This window comes from Oncorhynchus mykiss, chromosome 26 (genome assembly GCF_057628025.1).
Source record: "Oncorhynchus mykiss isolate SJ-2025 chromosome 26, ASM5762802v1, whole genome shotgun sequence".
NCBI lineage: Eukaryota > Metazoa > Chordata > Actinopteri > Salmoniformes > Salmonidae > Oncorhynchus > Oncorhynchus mykiss.
In genome coordinates, this window is record NC_143047.1 from 25502073 (window position 1) to 25527357 (window position 25285).

At 42.4% G+C, this 25285-nt stretch overlaps 1 protein-coding gene across 11 annotated transcripts in view; it reads right to left on the reverse strand.

Moving 5' to 3' along the window:
* Positions 1-25285, reverse strand: part of LOC110506688 (DENN domain containing 2B) — a 75390-nt gene that overhangs the window by 45306 nt on the left and 4799 nt on the right. For 5 of the 11 annotated variants that reach the window (XR_016492300.1, XM_090222588.1, XM_021586486.3 and 2 more), the window contains exon 2: positions 8675-8773. Coding sequence is in view for 8 of the 11 variants with exons in the window: in XM_036963339.2 (XP_036819234.2) it covers positions 8675-8773 (99 nt within the window). In the remaining 3 variants the exon portion in view is untranslated. Of the gene's footprint in view, positions 1-8674; positions 8774-19251; positions 21069-22242; positions 23464-23539; positions 24024-25285 lie in introns of those variants that run through there. The other 6 variants (XR_016492299.1, XM_036963340.2, XR_016492298.1 and 3 more) reach the window with 4 other exon arrangements.

The window sequence follows — 25285 nt, forward strand, 5'->3', positions numbered from 1 at the left end:
AAACTAGCCCCACATGCCTGGTTTGGACCTGGGGGTTGGACTCAGGATTCACTCTCATTAAACCCAGTCCAGAGGCTGGACTCATAGGTTCAGTTTCCTGGACACGGTTTAAATCTAGTCCAGGACCATAATGAGCAGTGTCCTGGATGAAGCTATTCATACATCATCGTTTTACAGAATAGTGCTAGCTAGATCATGTTCCAGTTGACTGTGGTAAAAGTCCAAAGTTATGTCCAATTATCCAATGTGTTTAAAACGGAAACATATGCGATATGGTTTCAAGGGAAAGCAAATGGATAAAGACCAAACACGGGTGAAAATAGCAAGAGGACGGATTACTTTTAGTTACCAACATTCTCAAGGTTGAACCCCATTGATCAGTTCTGTAATTAATCTACCTTTAGTTTTGATTTGCCACATTAATTTGTAAGAATATGTCTAGAAAGCATTTTGATGGAGCAATGTTCAACATTAGCTTCTGCTGGGGAAACATTATTGCTAATGGCCTTTAAATCAAACTGTACGGTATATATCCACAGTATTGCTCCAAATGCACATTATATACTGAACAAAAATATAAACGCATCATGTAAAGTGTTGGTCCCATGTTTCATGAGCATAAATCAAAGATCCCAGAAATTTTCCATATGCACAAAAAGCTTATTTCGCACACATTTTGTGCACAAATTTGTTTACATCCCTGTTAGTGAGCATTTCTACTTTGCCAATTTAATCCATCCACCTGACAGGTGTAGCATTTAAAGAAGCTGATTAAACAGCACAATCATTACACAGGTGCACCTTGTGCTGGGGACAATAAAAGGCCACTCTAAAATGTGCAGTTTTGTCACACAACAATGCCACATATGTTTTGAAGGAGCGTGCATTTGGCATGCTAACTGCAGGAATGTCCACAAGTGTCACACCCTGACCATAGAGAGCCCTTGTTTCTCTATGGTGTAGTAGGTCAGGGCGTGACTAGGGGGTATTCTAGTTTATAATTTCTATGTTGGTGTTTTGTATGACTCCCAATTAGAGGCAGCTGGTTGTCTCTAGTCGGGGATCATATTTAAGTAGCTATTTTTTCCACCTGTGTGTTGTGGTATATTGTTTTGTGTTTGTGCCTGTACACCACCTAGTCATGTTTAGCTGTTTGTTTATTTGATTTATTTGTTTTTTGCTTTAGTTTCACTTTTCAATAAATATGTGGAACTCAACATCCGCTGCGCCTTGGTCCCGTTCTTACAACAACCATGAAAACAAGAGCTGTTGCCAGATAATGTAATGTTCATTTCTCTACCATAAGCTGCCTCCAAAACTCATTTAGAGAATTTGGTAGTAAGTCCAACCAACCTCACAACTGCAGACCACATGCAACCATGCCAACCCAGGACCTCCACATCCGAATCCACAGAAAAACACAACCCAATTCACAAATACTGACTTATAAACCACTATGAGATGGAATCAAATGTGAGTGACTGTGCATATCAATAAACACTGTAAAGTGTATAAATGTGGCATATGCTTATGACAGTCCCACTGCAATGTATGGTGCAATGATGTCTTGCAACAAAGAGTCCTACCAGACCGTTGTATGGCAGTGCAAATTCAGTGTCCTCCAAGGAAAAGGAAAAATAACTCTTCACATGCAAATCTACTTACGGATGTCCTGGGTTCGGGCGGCTCGCCATCCTTGGTAGAACTGAATCCATACTCAAAAAAACGGACTTGTTTTACAAACAGGATCACACAACATATATACCATGAGTACCTTTCATATAAACATTAATATAGCTCTTAGCTTTAATCTCTTACAGGAATTCTTTACAGTTTAACTATAGCACCAGGCTCACATGAACTGAACAATAATCTAGGGTGGGCAAATGGAAAGTACTAGTGCTTACACCTTTACACCATTTCTTATAAAGTAATCTAAAACATAACTGTGTACCAACATGGATTATGATAATAGCTAATCACATTTTTTAAAAGTATGAAAACTAAAATAGTTTACCATGAAGGATTAGCATGATCACTAATGTTTGCTATTTAAATTGATCGATAGCTGAGCTAGCCTAAATGTTAACGGCTTGTGCGTATGCTTGGTTCAGTATGAACACGCACAAAATGCTAGCAATAGTTTAGCTAGCCTAATCGCTAGCGGCTCGTTCTCCTTATTAAACCTAACCAAATCCCGGGGTCAATCTTTCCCTCAACCCCTTCACAGTACGTTCGGATAGATAAGTGAGTGTTAATATCTGGTTTTGTCTTTTTAGTTCAGTTTTATACAACTTCTCACAACGATTTGAAACTTCTTCCATAGAATAGTTATATTCCATAGAATATAACTTTTCTTCCATAGAATGGCGGTAGCTCTTCACGTTTCGTTCTAGCTCCTTTTCAACATGTTGGAGCCCACTGGTGTAGAACGTGAGGTTTGGAGAGGGACTAAGAGAGAGTATTGAGTTGTGATTGGATCAAAATAAACTGCTCGTCATGCAGCTTCTGACAGATGATTTGTAATAGCTGTAAACTTTTAAATATTACACAATATAATATGTGATTGGTTACTGGAATCTCACTAGTAACAATTGTCACACCCTGATCTGTTTCACATGTCCTTGTGATTGTCTCTACCCCCCTCCAGGTGACGCCCATCTTCCCCATTATCCCCTGTGTATATACAGTGGGGCAAAAAAGTATTTAGTCAGCCACCAATTGTGCAAGTTCTCCCACTTAAAAAGATGAGAGAGGCCAGTAATTTTCATGATAGGTACACTTCAACTATGACAGACAAAATGAGAAACAAAATCCAGAAAATCACATTGTAGGATTTTTTATGAATTTATTTGCAAATTATAGTGGAAAATAAGTATTTGGTCACCTACAAACAAGCAAGATTTCTGGCTCTCACAGACCTGTAACTTCTTCTTTAAGAGGCTCCTCTGTCCTCCACTCGTTACCTGTATTAATGGCACCTGTTTGAACTTGTCAGTATAAAAGACACCTGTCCACAACAGTCACACTCCAAACTCCACTATGGCCAAGACCAAAGAGCTGTCAAAGGACACCAGAAAAAAAAAATTGTAGACCTGCACCAGGCTGGGAAGACTGAATCTGCAATAGGTAAGCAGCTTGATTTGAAGAAATCAACTGTGGGAGCAATTATTAGGAAATGGAAGACATACAAGACCACTGATAATCTCCCTCGATCTGGGGCTCCACGCAAGATCTCACCCCGTGGGGTCAAAATGATCACAAGAACGGTGAGCAAAAATCCCAGAACCACACGGGGGGACCTAGTGAATGACCTGCAGAGAGCTGGGACCAAAGTAACAAAGCCTACCATCAGTAACACACTACGCCGCCAGGGACTCAAATCCTGCAGTGCCAGACGTGTCCCCCTGCTTAAGCCAGTACATGTCCAGGCCCGTCTGAAGTTTGCTAGAGAGCATTTGGATGATCCAGAAGAAGATTGGGAGAATGTCATATGGTCAGATGAAACCAAAATATATATTTTTTGGTAAAAACTCAACTCGTCGTGTTTGGAGGACAAAGAATACTGAGTTGCATCCAAAGAACACCATACCTACTGTGAAGCATGGGGGTGGAAACATCATGCTTTAGGGCTGTTTTTCTGCAAAGGGACCAGGACAACTGATCCGTGTAAAGGAAAGAATGAATGGGGCCATGTATCGTGAGATTTTGAGTGAAAACCTCCTTCCATCAGCAAGGGCATTGAAGATGAACGTGGCTGGGTCTTTCAGCATGACAATGATCCCAAACACACCGCCCGGGCAACGAAGGAGTGGCTTCGTAAGAAGCATTGCAAGGTCCTAGAGTGGCCTAGCCAGTCTCCAAATCTCAACCCCATAGAAAATCTTTGGAGGGAGTTGAAATTCTGTGTTGCCCAGCAACAGCCCCAAAACATCACTAGAGGAGATCTGCATGGAGGAATGAGCCAAAATACCAGCAACAGTGTGTGAAAACCTTGTGAAGACTTACAGAAAACCTTTGACCTCTGTCATTGCCAACAAAGGGTATATAACAAAGTAATGAGAAACTTTTGTTATTGACCAAATACTTATTTTCCACCATAATGTGCAAATAAATTCATTAAAAATCCTACCTATGATGAAAATTACAGGCCTCTCTCATCTTTTTAAGTGGGAGAACTTGCACAATTGGTGGCTGACTAAATACTTTTTTGCCCCACTGTATACCTGTGTTCTCTGTTTGCCCGTTGCCAGTTCGTCTTGTTTGTCAAGTCAACAAGCGTTTTTCTCAGCTCCTGCTTTTCCCCAGTCTCTCTTTTTCTCGCCCCCGTGGTTTTGACCCTTGCTTGTCCTGTCTCTGAGCCCGCCTGCCCGACTACACTGCCTGACCTGGCCCTGGCTGCCATCCTGTGCCTTTGCCACTACTCTGGATTATCGACCCCTGTCTGCCTTGACCTGTAATTTGCCTGACCCTGTTGCTGTAATAAACATTGTTACTTCAACACAGTCTACATTTGGGTCTTACCTGAAACGTGATAACAATAAGTATTCAACATTAGTTGACCTGCGTTACACCTGGTTCCCAAATGGGCGGGCCTATGCCCTCCCAGGCCCAACCATAGCCACGCCCCTGCCCATAGATGAAATCCATAGATTAGGACTAAAAAATATATATTTAAATTGACTGATTTCCTTATATGAACTGTAACTCAGTAAAATTGTTGGAATTGTTGCATGTTGTGTTTATATTTTAGTCTAGTCTAAATTCAGTCTGGTTCTTGTTTGACCTATCAGCAGCCATAACATTCTGTGATAGTCAAAACTTCCCCAGTGTAAAATCACTGTAGATGTATTTCAAATAGCAACAGACCCTGTGTAATATATCGATTCAAACACCCCATATCCAGCCATCAGACCATTATACCCAAATGTAAGTTGAATCAGACGGTAGATTAACAGCGCACGTTCAAAAATACCCCCTTAGGCACGCCCTGGCCAAGATTACTCCAGGAGTCATAAAAAGCTGGTTTGACTGCAGTATTAAACCCCTTCACACAAAAGGAAAACATCAAGTGCAGAATTCTCTGGTACGGATAGCTACGTTGTGGTTGGGGTCTGTGAGGGTGTTCTGGTGGTCAGGACTGGGCCAGTTAAAACAAGCCTGCACTGGCGCTGGGCAGCTTCAACTGTGGCGGCCACACATGTACTGAGCTGGGTGCCAGTTAGGGCCTGGGTCCTGGACCCACTGTCCTCCAGCCAGGGCACATCATATCAACCAAAGGTCGCTTCCTGTTCTGTTGATAGACCGGGCCACAACAGGAGGGCTTCCAGTAACCCAAATAAATAGATAGATTTTCAAAAAGAAAAAAGAGTGAAGCCATTAACATCCGCTCCATTTCACTTTGAGCTTCACCCTCAAGACACACCTCCTCTTCCTCTCATTAATGTGTTTTATTTCATTTTCTTTTACCTTTTTATAAATGTATATCCAGCTTTCCAGTGACTTCATTTATTTTCTCAGCAATAATATTTTCTATTAAAATAAGTGCCCATCAAAGCCCTGCTGCACCCCTCCCAGATCTTATGAGAAGTTGTCTTTGCAGAATTCTTTCCTGCCAAGTGATTTACCGTCAGAATCATTATTTTTGGGGGGGATAGAGAGACTTGAGGGAAGGTGGGGGCAAGTATATAACGGTGCTCTCTCTGTGCATAAATTACACTTTCTTCTCTTAAAATCATCTTAACGTTGTGCAATTTTTAATAATTGAAAAACGATAGAAACATCATGAACTGTGTAGAGTGTTGATGGTAACAGAGTTTGGGAGTGTTATTGTTTCTAGAGAACTTCTTTATCTCGACTGGGGTCGTTAGATGAGCGATGGGGTACAATTATTAGATTCCAACACTTGACGTAACCTTTGTAGATTATTGGAAAGAGACCAGGGCTAACTACACTCTTAAAGGGTTACAAAAGGGTTATTCGGGTGTCCCCATAGGAGAACCCTTTCTGGTTCCAGGGAGAACACTTTTTGGTTCCAAGTAGAACCCTTTCGGGTTCCATGTAGAACACTCTGTGGAAAGGGTCCTACATAGAACCCAAAAGGATTCTACCTGGAACCAAAAAGGGTTCTCCTATAGGGACTGCAGAATAACAATATTTTTAGGTTATAGATAGCACCTTTTTTTCTAAGAGTGTATCTAACTCAGAAGACATTGTGAGGTAACAGAAAAACAACTAATCTATTTCTCTTAAAAAAATGTATCTGTCAGTGGTAGTCATGTTAAACTCCTCACAGGCTATGGTGTTTTCACACTGGGTCAATGTACCAGTCAGGGCTGTAGCTAGCTTCCAATTGGCAGCCCTTCTCAAGGTTATTCACATAAGAGATCCAACTAAAACATGTCAGAGCCATAGCCACTGACTGCTGTGTTATACAAGGACATGTAGCACTAGGTAAACTAACATCCTGACAGACTACACACCAAGTAGCAGATGGTGAAGGCTTGCAGTTGCACCCCTGTGAGTCCGATGTAAGCACTCCATGCCAGTTGATGCCAGTTCCTGTAGATCTTAAATCTTCACTCTAAGCCTAGTTTCAGTGGACACAGTGTGTGTATATATAGTGTTGAAGGGAAAGACTGATCACAAAACAGAACAGTCTATCGCCAGCACATTCATTACAAGACCTGTTTGTTTCTCTGTTCCAGGAGGAAGATGTCATCTCTCAACATGGTAACTCAAACAAGCCTCTGCTCAGATCACAAAGAGTTTATAGTTGAATGGGGCCCTATTCCAGAATGTAGAGGATGGCTTACAAAAGCAGATACTTAACTCAGCAAAAAAAGAAACGTCCCTTTTTCAGGACCATGTCTTTCAAAGATAATTTCTAAAATTCCAAATAACTTCACAGATCTTCATTGTAAAGGGTTTAAACACTGTTTCCCATGCTTGTTCAATGAACCATAAACAATTAATGAAGATGAACCTGTGGAACAGTCGTTCAGACACTAACAGCTTACAGACGGTAGGCAATTAAGGTGACAGTTATGAAAACTTAGGACACTAAAGAGGCCTTTAGTGACTCTGACTCTGAAAAACAACAAAGGAAAGATGCCCAGGGTCATCTGCATGCCCTGCTCATCTGCATGAACATGCTTAGGCATGCTGCAAGGAGGCATGAGGACTGCAGATGTGGCCAGGGCAATAAATTGCAATGTCCGTACTGTGAGACGCCTAAGACAGTGCTAAAGGGAGACAGGACAGACAGCTGATTGTCCTCACAGTGGCAGACCACGTGTAACAACACCTGCACAGGATCGGTACATCCGAACATCACACCTGCAGGACAGGTACAGGATGGCAACAACTGCCCGAGTTACACCAGGAATGCACAATCCCTCCATCAGTGCTCAGACTGTCCACAATAGGCTGAGAGAGGCTGGACTGCGGGCTTGTAGGCCTGTTGTAAGGCAGGTCCTCACCAGACATCACCGACAACAACGTCGCCTATGGGCACAAACCCACCATCGCTGGAACAAACAGGACTGGCAAAAAGTGCTCTTCACTGACGAGTCATGGTTTTGTCTCACCAGGGGTGATGGTCGGATTCACGTTTATCGTCGAAGGAATGAGCGTTACACCGAGGCCTGTACTCTGGAGAGAGATCGATTTAGAGGTGGAGGGTCCTTCATGGTTTGGGGCGTGGTGTCACAGCATCATTGGACTGAACTTGTTGTCATTGCAGGCAATCTCAACGCTGTGCGTACAGAGAAGACATCCTCCTCATGTGGTACCCTTCCTGCAAGCTCATCCTGACATGACCCTCCAGCATGACAATGTCACCAGCCATACTGCTCATTCTGTGCGTGATTTCCTGCAAGACAGGAATGTCAGTGTTCTGCCATGGCCAGCAAAGAGCCCGGATCTCAATCCCATGTAGCATGTCTGGGACCTGTTTGATCGGAGGATGAGGGCTAGGGCTAGGGCCATTCCCCCAAAAAATGTCCGGGAACTTGCAGGTGCCTTGGTGGAAGAGTGGGGTAACATCTCACAGCAAGAACTGGCAAATCTGTTGCAGTCTATGATGAGAAGATGCACTGCCGTACTTAATGCAGCTGGTGGCCACACCAGATACTGACTGTTACTTTTGATTTTGACTCCCCTTTGTTCAGGGACACATTATTCCATTTCTGTTAGTCACATGTCTGTGGAACGTGTTCAGTTTATGTCTCAGTTGTTGAATCTTGTTATGTTCATACAAATATTTACACATGTTAAGTTTGCTGAAAATAAACACAGTTGACAGTGAGAGGATGTTTCTTTTTTTGCTGAGTTTACTAGTTCTAGCCCTGTAGCTCTAGTGAAAAGGCAGACAGAATACAATCAGTACTTCCTTATTAATAATTGCGTAAAGCTAACAACTGTGGGTTGATGAGCCATGTCACCTACTGTATGCAGTGTATCACTCAACACAGACACATAGTGGGATCCCACGGTACAGATTTACAAAAATAGCTTTACTACCTGAAGAAAATGTCCTCTGAGGCAATAAAGAATATGAGCACCTGCACTGGTTATTACTGACATCATAGTGCATGTTGAGAGCCATCCCCTTTCCATCCACCCTGTCCCTGTCCCTCTCCCTGGCCTAGAGGCTGGTGGGGATGTCACTGACCTGTCGGGGATGTCCCGGGGCACATTAGCCCCTCTTGCTCGGGTTGCAGCCTTGGAACTTTTGTTGGCAGTCATCGTCACCCTCGGACTGCCCACACGCCTGATAGACAGACAGGATACAACACATGAAACTCCCCAGCCGTAACATGAACAATACATCAGCATCCAACAGATTGAAGTCTTTGTGATTGTTTGGGTGAGGGTATACTTGTAGCCGTGTACATGCTTATAAATCACAACAATTCATTACTTACTGTTAATAAACTGCAGTAATAAGAAAATTAGTTATGTGAAATAAAGCGTTACCCAAAACACTCATGCTTGAATTTGAGACCTTGAGAGTATAAGTGGGTCAATGTGCTCTGTGCATATTTGGCCAAAACCATGACAAATATGGAGCTTAATCTCAGCCATGGGAGTGCCATATCAGATATCAGATGGATGACTTCACTGGATTCCTAACAGTGTGAGTAAACACCAGAGCATAAAGTACAACAACCAAGGAGAGAAAGGGCTGTGCTGTGTGAGGGACTCATCTGTGCTCTAGGCTCTGCTCTGTTAATCCAGCACCTCTCTCTTTTCATACAAATGAATGGAAATACAGTAATCATGAGGTCACAGCTCCAAACGAGAATGGTCCCTGAAGTCTCACAACAGAAGACAAATGTCTTTGGTTGCCACAGAAACGGCAGAAATATTTCTGAATCATTCAAGCCAGTTGGACAGAAGATCTTGGCTTGTTTAAAAGAAACCTTCAATCTCACTCCATTGTTTTCCCATCAATTTAGAGAGCACAAAACTTTAAAAGGTAGAATTAAAGAAATTACAGAGCACGGTCTCTAGATTGTAATTACGGTGCACCCTTAAAATCGCTATTTGAGATTGAAGTGGGCAAGAATAGCCAGTAATTGCAAACAAAGCATAGAGCCAACTAAAGAGGGGAGACACTCCATCCCCTTCTGATTGGAATGTGTGTTTTTATCCGTCTCTGCTTGACTAGAGCAGCCAAGACTAACAGACTTGCCCTCTTCCCATGAACGTGTTCACCTAGAGGGCTAGAAAAAAAAGCCTAGCTGTGTTTTTATTGCAGACTTTAGTTTTAGAGTTTGTGTGCTGCTGAAGGCTCTGAGGACTCAGGCTAAACAGGGATCTGACTGACATGTTGACCACATCGCCTGCGTTACGTGCGCGAGTGTTGCAAAATACATTTACACAAACAGTTGAAGTTGGAAGTTTACATACACCTTAGCCAAATACATTTAAACTCAGTTTTTCACAATTCCTGCAATTTAATCCTAGTAAAAATTCCCTGTCTTAGGTCAGTTAGGATCACCACTTTATTTTAAGAGTTTGAAACGTCAGAATAATACTAGAGAGAATAATTTATTTCAGCTTTTATTTCTTTCATCACATTCCCAGTGGGTCAGAAGTTTACATGCACTCAATTAGTATTTGGTATCATTGCCTTTAAATTGTTTAACTTGGGTCAAATGTTTTGGGTAGCCTTTCACAAGCTTCCCACAATAAGTTGGGTGGATTTTGGCCCATTCCTCCTGGCAGAGCTGGTGTAACTGAGTCAGGTTTGTCGGCCTTCTTGCTCGCATGCGCCTTTTCAGTTCTGCCCACAAATTTTCTATAGGATTGAGGTCAGGGCTTTGTGATGGCCACTCCAATACCTTGACTTTGTTGTCCTTAAGCCATTTTGCCACAACTTTGGAAGTATGCTTGGGGTCATTGTCCATTTGGAAGACCCATTTGCGACCAAGCTTTAACTGACTGATGTCTTGAGATGTTGCTTCAATATATCCACATACTTTTCCGTCCTCATGATGCTATCTATTTTGTGAAGTGTACCAGTCCCTCCTGCAGCAAAGCAACCCCACAACATGATGCTGACTTTCCTTCCTCATGAAGCCATCTATTTTGTGAAGTGCACCAGTCCCTCCTGCAGCAAAGCAGCCCCACAACATGATGCTGACACCCCCGTGCTTCACATTTGGGATGGTGTTCTTCGGCTTGCAAGCATCCCCCTTTTTCCTCCAAACAATGATGGTCATTACAGACCAGATGACATTTCATGCTTGTGTGCTTCAACGGGCGTCTGCGTAGCCAGGTGCTAAAATAGAACTCCCATCTCCTCATTGGTTTTTAGGAGCACATACCCACGTGGGTGATTGAAAGATGAACTGAGGTCCACACTCCATTTCAGTTGGTTGTGTTAATGCACCTTAAAGTTGGTTGCGAATCGCCATATGAAGTCCACATGAATGTTTCATGTGTTTCGACCTGTCCCCAAATGAATATAGCTGGTCCAGATTTCAAGTTGATATTTCAACCTGATATTTTGATGGCGGGCGGACGCACGCGCATGCTTGGTCTAGTCAGCATGTGAGCCAAACGGGCCATCACATTTACACTACTCTCATCAACATTATATTCAATCAAAGGGTAATGACTTCCAGTCTTGCATATTTCTCTGCCTGATAATGTAGTTCATATCATTGCCATTATCATAATTTCACCAAAACATCTTTATTATATATTCATGTATTATTGTGTTGAAATGCATGTTCAGATCAAATGTGTTGTTTCTTCAACGGTTCTCTCTATAACGTCACACATTCTTTGGTGTTCATGACATCGCAGACATCCGCACCCAGAGGAAGCCGTGTCTGTAACCCGTGATCACATGTGGCTCAGTTTGTAGAGCATGGTGCTTGTAACGCTAGGGTTGGGAGTTTGATTCCCACAAGGGACCAGTACCAAAAAAGTAAGAAAATGTGTGCACTCCCTACTGTAAGTCTCTCTGGATAAGAGCGTCTGCTAAATTACGTAAATGAAGACCCTGTCATTTCACCATAAACAGTCCCTGGATGTCCACATGTCCCTTGCAGTTTCCTCCCTTCAAATGCCAATCTAATCTAAAATACAGTCTCAGCACTGAAACAACCCCTCTTCCAAAGTGTTTTGGTTTCTATGGAGGTCAACAGAAAACCCAGAGATATCAGAGGTGCTGAGCTGAGTCCTATAGAGACAGATGAGGAGAGAGACGGCACTGAGCCCTATAGAGACAGATGAGGAGAGAGATGGCACTGAGCCCTATAGAGACAGATGAGGAGAGCGAAGGAATTCCTGCTGTCATCTATTTCCTGTTTTAGTGGACTGAGAGGACAGAGCATACGTCTTCATTTTGATCCAGCTGCACAGGGAATTGCCAGAATATCCTGACAGATCTTAACAACTGCAGTTGTTTTGGTTCATTCGGATCTTCTGCAGGCAGGGAAAGCCAAGGTATTCAGAATGTGAGCCTTGGAGTGCAGTGATGCTGATTAGTCTACACTCAAACACATAGCCATAGGCTCTGTTCTGTATTTATTTATGTGCACACAACCATAAGTACCCGAAGGTATACTTGGAGTTTCATCTGTACATGCTTTCACTTACTACAGTCATCAATGTCACCAACATTAAAAGGCATGTGAGAAAAACAGAACATGAATGCACATCCGTGGAGGCTCCTCAGAGGAGAAAGGGGAGGACCATCATCTTCAGTGAATTTCATAAAAATAGTGAAACATTAAAAAAGGTTATCCTTTTTAGATAAAACTATACTAAACATATTTACATGTCACCAAATAATTGATTAAAACACACTGATTTGCAATGAAGGTCCACAGTTGCCTCAACAGCACTCTGTGGGGTAGCACCATTATGTAGCCGGAGGACAACTAGTTTCCATCCTCCTCTGGGTACATTGACTGCAATACAAAACCTAGGAGGCTTATGGTTCTCACCCCTTTCCATAGACTTACAAAGTAATTATGACAACTTCCAGAGGACGTCAGTTTTTGAACAAATTATTTCTTTAAAAATGAATGAGAAGAGAGAGAGAGAGAGAGAGAGAGAGAGATTAAGATTTAGTTGTATTTTTTCACTTAGCTAGTGAATGCAGCTAGCTAGTTTAGTCTACTCAAGCACCCAGCTCAAACAGAGAGGGATGCTATGTGAGCTAGCTGGCTATGGCTGTCCAACACTGGAACTCTTCCAAGATAAGCTTTTGGTTTTATTCATTTATTGCCACCTGGGCCGACAGGTGTAACTGCTAAACTGCTTGCTGACGGTACACTGTACTGCATGTTTGTAGTGGGTTTACTAACGCTTTAGTTCTAGTAGCTATGTTGACTATGAGACGTTAACTAATATGGTGACAATGATATAGGCTGTGTGTAGCGGTTAGCGGTTATGATATGAAGGTTTTTTCACATGGTCACAGACAGCTGATTCTGTAGAAGAAAAAAAATCTTAAAACTGAAGCAAACAGAACAAAACGGGGAAAAACATAACTGAATTTGTCCAGTAGAAACTCTTGTTTGCAACTGTTGGACTAATGATTACACCCTAGATCAGTGAGATGCAAGCAAGAGTGTGCAAGGCAGTATTGAATGTGTCACTGTCACCTTGATTACTCAATTTTTTTTCTCGACCTGTAAACTTTAATTCATAGACTAGGTTGCAGCAACCTCATGATGGGTATAGAGAGAATTAGAGTATCATGTAGTAGCCTAAACCTATTGATGTTACATTGAGCTGGGTGAATGGAATATGAATGACAGTTATCCAATATGCTGTAAGAGAAATAAGGCCATGTTCATAAAAAATAATAATCCTCCTCCCTCATTTTAAACTTCACCGACCACCACTGAAGCACATTAAATATTAGATGAAATTTGGACAGAATATCAGATGTCTGAAAATATTGCTATTTCCTTTAAATACCTGCTACAGCTTGATGAAATACGTTTTTTCATTGACTTATTGAAAGATGCACAGCTGTAAAAATACTGTTGCCTGTGCGTAAAAACACTTTCAATAGTAACATCTGGAAAGCAAATACAGTATGTTTAGAAAAAAGAAGAACTTATAAAGACAGGCATACTGATAAACCACAGCAAATAAAAACACATTTTAAAAGACTCTCAGCTAATCTTAATGTTTATATCGAAACAAATGTAGAGTACCCCAGGATTCTTTATAGGCCTAGGTGTAAGGGTTTTCCTGTGGTGAAGGAGAAGCGGACCAAAATGCAGCGTGGTGGTTATTCATGTTTTTAATAAAGACAACTATACATGAACAGACTAAACAAACAAAAAAAAGTTATGAAAGTTATGATCCCTTATTGATGTCACCTGTTAAATCCACTTAAATCAGTATAGATGAATGGGAGGAGACAGGTTAAAGAAGGATTTTAAAGCCTTGAGACAATGTATACATGGATTGTAAAAAAACTCTTCACTGACGAGTCGCGGTTTTGTCTCACCAGGGGTGATGGTCGGATGTGTGTTTATTGTCGAAGGACTGAGCGTTACACCGAGGCCTGTACTCTGGAGAGGGATCGATTTGGAGGTGGAGGGTCCTTCATGGTTTGGGGTGGGGTGTCACAGCATCATCGGACTGAGCTTGTTGTCATTGCAGGCAATGTCAACGCTGTGCGTTACAGGGAAGACATCCTCCTCCCTCATGTGGTACCCTTCCTGCAAGCTCATCCTGACATGACCCTCCAACATGACAATGCCACCAGCCATACTGCTCATTCTGTGCGTGATTTCCTGCAAGACAGGAATATCAATGTTCTGCCATGGCCAGCGAAGAGCCCGGATCTCAATCCCATTGAGCATGTCTGGGACCTGTTGGATCGGAGGGTGAGGGATAGGGCCATTCCCCCCAAAAATGTCCAGGAACTTGCAGGTGCCTTGGTGGAAGAGTGGGGTAACATCTCACAGCAAGAACTGGCAAATCTGGTGCAGTCTATGAGGAGGAGATGCACTGCAGTACTTAATGCAGCTGGTGGCCACACCAGATACTGACTGTTACTTTTGATTTTGACCCCCCTTTGTTCAGGGACACATGATTCCGTTTCTGTTAGTCACATGTCTGTGGAACTTGTTCAGTTTATGTCTCAGTTGTTGAATCTTGTTATGTTCATACAAATATTTACACATGTTAAATTTGCTGAAAATAAACGCAGTTGACAGTGAGAAGATGTTCTTTTTTTGCTGAGTTTATATGTGTGCCATTCAGAGGCTGAATGGGCAGGGCAAAAGATTGAAGTGACCTTGAACGGGGTATGGTAGTAGGTGTCACGTCCTGACCTTAGTTCCTTTTTTTTATGTCTCTATTTTAGGTTGGTCAGGGCGTGAGTTGGGGTGGGCATTCTATGTTTTGTTCTATGTTTGTATTTCTATGTGTTTGGCCTGGTATGGTTCCCAATCAGAGCTGTCAATCGTTGTCTCTGATTGAGAACCATACTTAGGCAGCCTGTTTTCAACCTTGAGTTGTGGGTAGTTGTTCTCTGTCTCTGTACCAGACAGGACTGTTTCGTTTGTTCCATTTTGTTATTTTTGTTCTAGTGTTCAGTGTTATTAAAAGATCATTAACACGTATCACGCTGCACCTTGGTCCTCTCCTTCTTCCACCTACGACAGCCGTTACAGTAGGTGGTTTGAGTGTGTCAAGAACTGCAACGCTGCTGAGTTTTTAACACTCAACTGTTTCAGGTGTGTATCAAGAATGGTCCACCACCCAAAGGACATCCAGCCAACTTGACACAACAGTGAGAAGATTTGGAGTCAAAACGAGCCAGCATCCCTGTGGAACACTTTCAACACCTTGTAGAGTCCATGCCCCGGTGAATTGAGGTAGTTCTTAGGACATAAAGAGGTGCAAGTCAATATTAGGAAGGTTTTCCTAATGTTTTGTACACTCAGTGTATATGGAACACTTTGTAATGACAAGGAAATCGCAGTGATTGTTAAATAAACAGGCTACTTGTGCAATGCAAGAACAGTAGGCAGGTGTCAGTGTGTAATTACAAAGAAGCCAAGTTGAGGGCAACAAGTGAATTGGTGATTCATAGAAAATTAAATTCACAAAATGTGCATTTTTTAAAATTACCTTTATTTATCTAGGCAAGTTAGTTAAGAACAAATTCTTATTTACAATAACGGCCTAGGAACAGTGGGCTAACTGCCTTGTTCAGGGGCAGAACGATATATTTTTACCTTGTCAGCTTGGGGATTTGATCTAGCAACCTTTCGGTTACTGGCCCAACACTAATCACGAGGCTACCTGCCGCCCAAATGCCTACTTAATATTTTGTTACTTCAGTTTTGAGTGTTGTGTCTCAACTTTCACTGTAGCAATGTCTCTGCATCTTTCTCATACTCTATGTGTAATCAGCCAATATTTACCATGTGGCAGGTGCTATCTAGAACCAAAAACATTGTTTCAGCTGTCCCCATAAGAGAACCCTTTTAATTACACTTTATGAAGAACCCTTTCCACAGAGGTTTCTACATGTGATCCAAAAAAGTTCTACCTGAAACTTTGTCCCAGCCAAAGTTCCAAAACACTTTTGGAACTCTTTTTTCTAAAAGTGTAGTGATATAGGTTATATGCACAACCTACTTCACAAGTTCACAACAATGGAGAGATTTGGGTCAGATAAGTCCAAGATGGGGCTTTGGGGAGAAAACAGCAAGGCGTTAACCAGCTGACTTCCTGAGACTGATACCATCTCTTCACATTAAAAAACAAACCATAGGCCTCCCATTTCGATCCCAGGCTGTGTCACAACTGGCCATTACCGGGAGCCCCATAGCGCGGTGCACAGTTGGCCCAGCGTCATCCGGGTTAGGGGAGGGTTTGGCCAGTGGGGCTTTACTTGGCTCATCACGCCCTTGTGGTGGGCCAGGCACCTGCAGGCTGACTTCATTCGTCAGTTAAACAGTGCTTTTGGATTAAGTGGGCGGGTGTTAAGGAGCGCGGTTTGGCGGGTCATGTTTCAGAGGACGCATGACTCGACCTTCGCCTCTCCCGAGCCTGTTGGGGAGTTGCAGTGATGAGACAAGATTGTAATTGGATATCACGAAATTGGGGAGAAAAATGGGATGAAATATGTAGAGTTTCTCTCCTCGGATGTCAAAGCAGCAGCAAACTGTCAAACCATGTTCAGTAAAAGGTGGTCATGGTTCGTGTCTAGGGCTAGAGTACGGTAATGTCTTAAATGGCACCCTATTCCATATATAGTGCACTACTTTTGAAAAGACGGTCCTGTAAAAACATTTTCTATGATCTCTTATTAATTAATTAGGCCCAACCTTTGGAACTTTGTCTTTCCTTGTTATTATCACAATGTTATGGTCACTACAGAAAATGTAATCTGATATTGCTTTGGAGCAAAGCTCTGCAGCTTTAGTAAAGATATGATCAATACAAGTGGATGTCACAGATCCAACACTTTTGGTATGCACTCTAGCTGGTTGAGTGATAACCTGGTTCATATTACAGGTATTAGTCACAGTTGGAAGCTTCCTCTTGAGAGGATTGCTAGATGCTAACCAGTCAATGTTCAGGTCACCCAAAAAATAGACCTCTCTGTTAACATCACACACATAATCAAGCATTGCACACATACGAAAATACTGACTGCTGGCACTTGGTATATGAGATTTAAGAACACTGCATACTAAACTTATATTTTCAGTAATTTATACATGTCAAGGGAGAGATGCTCAGATGAGACCAGTGGTGTAGTGGAGGGTAAACACAAGTAAACACACTTTATTTTTGCTTGACAGTTTACCCGCCTTTTGCAGAAAAATGCATTGAAAGTAGGCGTTACTTTTTTCACAGATGTCAGCTTTGTTTGACCCACAAGGGTGAACTACTTATGCAGGAATGCACCGCCCTGTCAGATATTGACATGTAATTTGAGTATTGACTTAACATTCAGCGAACGTTATGAACAAGACACAGCCTGGAATTATGACAAAAGGGAGCTAACAACTGTCCTTTCAACAGGCTGTCTGTCCTCCCACCTCTGCATTCTAGTCGAGTCATGCTGCATTCACATGGTCTAAATCCCAAATAGCACCCTATTCCCTACATAGTGCACTACTTTTGACCAGAGCCTTATGGGCCCTGGTCTAAAGTAGTTCACTATAGGAAATAGGGTGCCATATGGGGAATGACTTACACCCACTCTGCCCCCCACCCAGGGGTCCAAAGACAACCAGAAGTTAACCCTGACCCTGCATGACTGAGGCTCATACATAATACATACAGTATTCTGTTGAACTACAGGACACAAGGTGGAAAAACAGATGGATGGATGGAAAACAATCCACATCAAAGGAGATTAGTTCCTCCTCTTACCTACATTCGGGATGTGCACTGGATAAGCACTGACTGAGCAACTGGTTGAGCAAGTAATGTTGTTCCACAGTAGTTACAAGGAATACAAAGAACTATCCTGTGATATGATCTCTCTGAATCATGAGTATTAAAAAAATGGCCTATCAACAACAATGTTCAAGGTATATGTTTATTCTCGCCAGGTTCCTCAGAGCCAGTTACAGTTAGGATTTGTTTTGCCTTCTGTCTGGGGATCTAAGACATTTACTCGTTCCCGAACTGTCTACATGACTTACAGTACCTGCCATCCAAACCACTAACTCAAAACTGTCCTGTTGTGTCTTAGCCATACCATATTCTACAGCAAAAGGCATTTCCATTATGGGGGGAAATCATGAGGCTAGATAATATCAGTTACTACATGTCCAGTTACTATGTCCTTACTATACCATTAGATCACAAACTATGCTTGCTTGTTGAGGAGGCAAGTCTGTGTGTGTTCCTGAGACAGTCCGGGGTGGAACGGAAAAACTCTTTGTTTTCAACATGTCCTTGAGTGGGCAAACTCATGGTTAAAAAGTAAGCCCTTTATCGGGTGACCGAAACACACAAATACTATGCAAAGCTACTCCCGCTAGTTTGTGTGTATGTGCACGCATGTGGGTGTGCGTGCGGGTGACGTGCATGGGCTGTGGAATGTTTCATCTCATAGTGAAGCCATTAGGTCCATGGCCTTGTTAGCCTTGACAGGTCAACAGGCCCATAGGCCAGCACATCACATAGAGGAATGTGCTAATATTTGTCCTGTCCATCAGGCCTGGTATTCAACACATTAGACTATGTTTTAAAGGGTGGATGAACAGGAGAGGGGCGGGAGCTCGGAGCACCTGGCTTCAATGATAAGAGCTTATTTATCATCCAACAAAGATTCTCAGACACTCAACTATGCATCTTTGCTCATCAACACCTGGCAGTTACATACCGAATATGAGATGTCAATGTGATTTGGTGAACACAGAACTTTCATGGTCTGGGTTGTGATGATAATAGTAAGTTGTTATTTAAACTTAAATGAACCTCCTGAGGAGTAGCCTTGGCTTGATGTAATTTCCATCCAGCACCACCACGTCTCTGGTGGAAATCAAGTAATAACAACAGACACAATAGCTTCCAGAAATAGAAGCATTGTTCTAATTTTGTTCTCCAGTCTGCTACTACACCTCTGTCTCGGCCTCTCTGGCAGACATGTCCTCCCGACCATTTCTGCTGATCAGCATACTCCAAGGTTTTCAAACTACTGTTGAGCTGAGCTCACTTACAGCCATGAGCCAGCCAGGGAAAGCAGAGTAAAACCTCTGAAAACTCTTTCCAGACGTCACAACTCACCAGAGGACATGAGGAGTGTCTGGACCCATGTATCCACAGGCATTCTTTTTCGTCTTCAAAAGACCATTTCATTTTTCTTCCGTGTGTTCTCAACGAGGAAAGAGGTTTTGGGACTGCTGTTGGAAATCCGACATCAGATGTGAGTCTGGAGGTTGAATTAGTGGGTAAATATGGTAGAGGGGAAGGAGGAGCCACTCCAGCCACTCAGTCCCTAGCATAACATCATATGATCCTCATAAACCTTTTACATGGAGGAGACGCATTGGAACTGTTCATGTGGTGTATGTACACACAGCCTGTCGTCATGGACCAAGCATGTGTTTAGGTTGAGGAGAACGACTATGAATAACGTCTCCGTTAACATGAAAGCATTATAAAAGGCCTTCCACCTGGACCTCCGTTCCTAATTAACAGTCCATACAAACCTCCTCTCTGCCTCGCTCTAACACATAGGCCACAAGAGGTTGGCTTTTGTCTCCTTTTGACTTTCAGTGCCAGATTTTCTAAAGAATGGTCCAGTGGACATCTTTTCGTTGAGTGGGCGGCTGTTTGCTGAGCACTGTCGGGCCCCTTAAATATCCATCCCACAGAGCTCCATTCGCCTCTTTATGGGCAGGGGCACCCCAGGTTGACACTGTTCATGGCAGCTGCACACTCCCTACACAATAACCACAAGTCCCTGCCACCGTAGCTCTCTGACTCAATGCGCCAGATGGAACCAATTCTTTCAGTCTTTTTCATTCCTCTTTTCTCTCCATCTTTCAGCTGTTTACAGTTCCCTTTTATCTTCAAGGCAATACTAATGGCAGATATGCCCTTTTTGGAAAGCTGGGGAAAAGTGTTCTGGGCAACCTGGAAATGAGCATGCACAGCTGTCGGAGCTGGCATGTGGAAAACAGGCTTATGTCCATTTGAGCTGCTGCAGGGAGCTGAGATGTAGTATATATGTCACTGGGCTGACTTCTGACACACAGGCTTTAACTTCCAATGAAAGAAGGAAAGGAGGACAAGACATTTTGTGTGCCTCCACTGTTCTCCCTTACTCTGATATGGAAGAGGGTTAATTTATGGATCATGAATCTGAGGGATGAGAGGGGATCTGACTGAACCCTTATGACTGCCTACACTCCGTGGCCAGGCTATTAAGTACACCACCCCATTCTCAAAAATAGTTCACTCCTACTAACAGTGAGTCATGTGGCCATGGCTTGCTATATAAAGCAGGCAGACAGGCATCGAGGCATTCGGTTACTGATCAATTGAGCGTTAGAATGGGCAAAACAAATGACCTAAGCAACTTTGTGCATGGTATGATCGTCGGTGCCAGGTGCGTCGGCTCCAGTATCTCAGAAATGGCCAGCCTCCTGGGCTTTTCACACACAACAGTGTCTAGGGTTTACCGAGAATTGTGATTCAAACCAAAAACATCCAGTCAGCAGCAATCCTGTGGCCGATAACAACTTGCTGATAAGAGGTCGAATGGGAATGGCAAGAATCGTGCACGCTAACAGGCACGCTACAAACAGGCAAATAACGGCGCAGTACAACAGTGGGGTGCAGAACGGCATCTCGGAATGAACAACTCATTAGTCCTTGTCATGGATGGGCTATTGCAGCAGACGACCACACCGGGTTCAACTCCTATCGGCTAAAAACAAGAAGAAGCGGCTCCAGTGGGCGCGCGATCACCAACACTGGACAATTAATGAGTGGAAAAACATTGCCATGTCCGATGAATCCTGATTCCTCTTGTGTCATGCTGATGGCAGAGTCAGGATTTGGCGTAAGCAGCATGAGTCCATTGCCCCATCCTGCCTGGTGTCAACAGTACAGGCTGTTGGCGGTGATGTAAGGGTATGGGGAATGTTTTCCTGGCACACGTTAGGTCCCTTGATACCAATTGAGCAACGTTTCCATGCCCTGAAGAATTCAGGCTGTTCTGGGGGCAAAGGGGGTCCAACCCAGTACTAGATACCTAATAAACTTGCCACTGAGTGTATATGCTATGTAAAAGATAGGATAGATGGATAGCAGAAATGTTTAAGACAAGCTATCAAAGGAGAAGCAGAGAAAATACATCTGAATATCATTCATTTTAAGGCACCGTTGCATGATCAAAACATGAAGATATAATGTATAGTAAAGCAAATGGTATGTAATCCAGGGTGAGATAGTGACTACACGTCAAGGTGCACTTACTTCAGGTCACAGGCAGTTTACCTTACCAATAGCTTTTACATGGCAAGTGAGCCTGAAATAATGCAATGCCCAAACCATTTTGAATATGCCTTGGACAGGTTTAAGAATGTCTATGAAAGGTTGTGCAAACACTCCGTATTTGTAATGCCAAACTCCAAAGAGAGAATGGGATTGGTGATATTTGAAAAGGATAGCATTCCCCATCTGCTTAAACAGAGAGAGTAGATTGCACTACACCCAAAAGTAAATTAAAGGTCTCCGTCATTCACAACAAAAACAAGAAGTAACAGGAAGTGAGAGCCTACTGTACAGGATCTTAGTTACAAAGGCTGGGTGGTGAGCAGAAAGGATAACAGAATACCTGTGAATCAGTGTCAATACTAGTACTTTTTTTTATAGTACTACTGATATTAATTACTGCATTGTTGGGAAAGAGCTTGCAAGAAAAGGCTTTTCAAAGGTACTTGTGCACGTGACAATAAAAACGTTAAACTTGAGTCACTCCATAATGTGTATTGTGCGACAATTTATGCCAAGTTACGAGCTAAGCTTAGCTACATGATTACCTAGGATCCATACACTGGTTGAACTACCATGCTTCCATTCCAAAACCATAGATGGCCCTATGTCTTGCCATCTTTATTCCTGCTATGGGCCTAAAAGGCAAATGGCTGAGATGAAATGGAGTAGAAAAGGGACGACTGGGGAGGAAGATGCGGCACATTGAAGGCACTGCATAAAATTGATGCACCATTAACCTTTAACAAGGCAAAGAAAAAATTACTGACATACCTTCTGACACTTGTGGGGCAGACTTGTGACTGGATTATCCACTGCTGCATGTATAGCCTAAACCCAGTCAAATGATGGTTTAACTGTGACATCCAATACAGTCATTCTCTGTGGGCTATATTCCACTCAGATCCTGTTCACAGTCTATCACATGGTTTCCCCATGAATCTTAAACCACTGAGGGAACAACACAGATCTACAACTCATCATCAAGGTTGACAAGCTGACATTGAATTCCAACAGCTTCAACAGGATAGTGATCATTATATGGTTTATAGACTAATAGTATGCCAAGCATGCCATTTAGATGCCAGTTAATAAAATTGTGAAAAGGCACCCTAAAGCTGTGTGGCTCCACTAGACATTGGGTTTCTATTATGGGTGATGTGTGGACACTGGGCATAGCAGCATACATATAGCCTACCAGTCTTACCCAATAACTGGGTGTGTGTATGATTTCATACACATTGTCTGATAATGCCAGCCTAAAAAGCATCTGGTGACCTCCCACCCTCACCCCTGTTATGCAAGCCCTGGCCAGAGAACAGAGGGGCCTCCCAATCTAGCTGCTGACAATCCAGTCCAGTGAGAAGGAAAGGTCATTGTTAGATATGCACAATAGACAGTCTGTTCAGGAAAAGTTCAAGAAAAAGAGCTTGCAGCTGCAGCGTCTGCCTAGTCGCAGTGATAGTGATAGCAGGAGGTACCCCTGAAGAAAAACTTCATCTAACAGAGAGATGCCCCTCAGAGAGAAAAAATATAATCCACATTAGAGGACATACTAGGCTATGATTATGGCTATTCTCACTCAACAGCGTTTGTAAATCTGAGTCAGATACAATCTCAGAACGTTTGTAGCTAAATTATCCGTAGATCTCAAGAACCAAAGGAGGCCCAAGTGAGTTGACAGTCTTTTGAATTGAATAAATTATCTCGTGCTCCACAATGTAAACTTTAGTTGGCAAAATGTATTTAGCCTCAACTCTCTCAGTCCAATGTAATTTAATTGTTTTGACATTCACATTATCAACTTGAAAGAGCTCAGAACAAGGATAGCGTTACATCCCCCAAACTGCTATGTTACCAAATACCGTAAAAATAAAAATAAATCCATTCGGCGAAATATTTGTTGTAGGCTATACTTTGTTTGCTAATTGATACAATCGCATATAACTGCTCTTCCCTAACTCTGTCTGTACGGCATTCGGATACTTTTGTTGCAACTAGCTATATCCCCGTTAACCCTTTATAAACTATCCCAAATAATGTAAAAAATTCAAATGGCGACCGGCATTACCTCAGAGTAGCGCCTCATTTCCACAGCCATTTCCCCCCCCCCCAAAAAATGCCAGCAAATATCAATCCCGTTAGATAAATTGTAGCAAAAAAATAAAACGTTTCGTTTTGCCAGATAGCTGCAGCTTTCCCACTGAACTACGAGTCATGTCTTTCCAACCAAATCCCTCCCTCCTTGAGACCTCTGGAGAGGGCGAGGGCTGGACTAGTTTCCATGGAGATGGGTTGATTGCCCCCCACTTCAATGGAACTGGCCCCTTTCCATTCTCTCTATCCCACACACAAGCTTGCAGCAGTTCTTTGTCTGTTAAACAGTATATTTCATAAGAATGACCAAGAGAGTCAGATAGGCTCTGGAATTATCCTCAGGACATCATTATCATGTTGTCCACATTCCATTTGGATCTTTTTGACACTCTCTTCCTAGCCTTCTAACAGCATATAAAGAGAGTGACAGTTGGGAGTGCACAAGACAACGCTAGAGTGGTCTCAAATACACACATGCCAGAGGGGTAAGACAGTCTTGGAGTTGGAAACTAAAGTCAACAAGTGACTATTACAACATATCAATCGGACAGCATGATGAGCCAGTACAGTATATTCCCACGTTTGGAGAGAGAGATTTATTCATCAACAACAGCTACGAGAGAACCCTATGTTTAGTTCTGGAAAGAATAACTGCTCGACTCAGCGTGGATATTCTCTCAGGGAAAGATTTCTGTGTAATTGTTTGCTTTTGGTGTGTCCAACTATTTATAACACAAACTAGCAAAATCACAATGTAACAATAACATAATCAATAGGCCTACACAGACTTTTCAACTGCAGAATGATACTCAGAGATGCAGAATGAATCCGCTATTCGTCCAGGAGATAGATAAGATGTCAAAACACATCTCAGGAGATAAAGTCAAGGTTGAACCTTTAAAGACCTGTGTCAATTAGTGAAATTGTGTAATTATGAACAGCCTCAAGGGCTTGATGATGAGGCTATCTCCAGAGGGAAGGGTTTGTCAAGGACATAATTTCAGGTCAAACTGAATGACGAGCACACAGCTAATTATTTGGAAGACAGTTGCCATGATTAGTTCCAACAGTCATGCATATCTTTACAATTAGGAGTATAGACTGTTATCAATTAACATAATACTTAACAAAAAACGAGTTAACAAAATAGTTATTTTACAAAACTATTAACAAGATCCATTAAATGTTTTTGTTTTTTTACATTATATGTAATTATACTTGGACATTATACTGGTTGGAGACATATCCCAAAGTAATAATGCAGATATTCAAAACAGTGAACTCATGTAAACCCTTATGAGGAGAGTTACCAGACTCCATGTGCATATTAGCAGATGTGATTCCTTGTTGTTGGACTGCAGTGTGGATCCTGTCGCTCTCTTGTTAGTTTTATATAAGAGGGCTCTAGATAGGCTTAAACCTCATGCTCTGCTCTCCCAACATTAAACAAAACTGCAGTCTGAGTCCAGACTAAACAATACCCAAGGGGGAGGATGCCTGCTAGGAAGATCACCATACCCAAAGTTGTGTCTGTTTTTCACTTTCTTAAGTGTAGGTTCCCTCCAAGCAAAACAGCCTTTTTGAACAATCATTGTTATAATTGTTCAGAGATTTTCGTTCTTTGTCATCAAAGAAAAATATGGTCGGTAAACAAAATGTGCCCTACCTTTACGCTACTGATTTCTGGAACATTTTTGATGGACTCAGGAAAAACATGAAA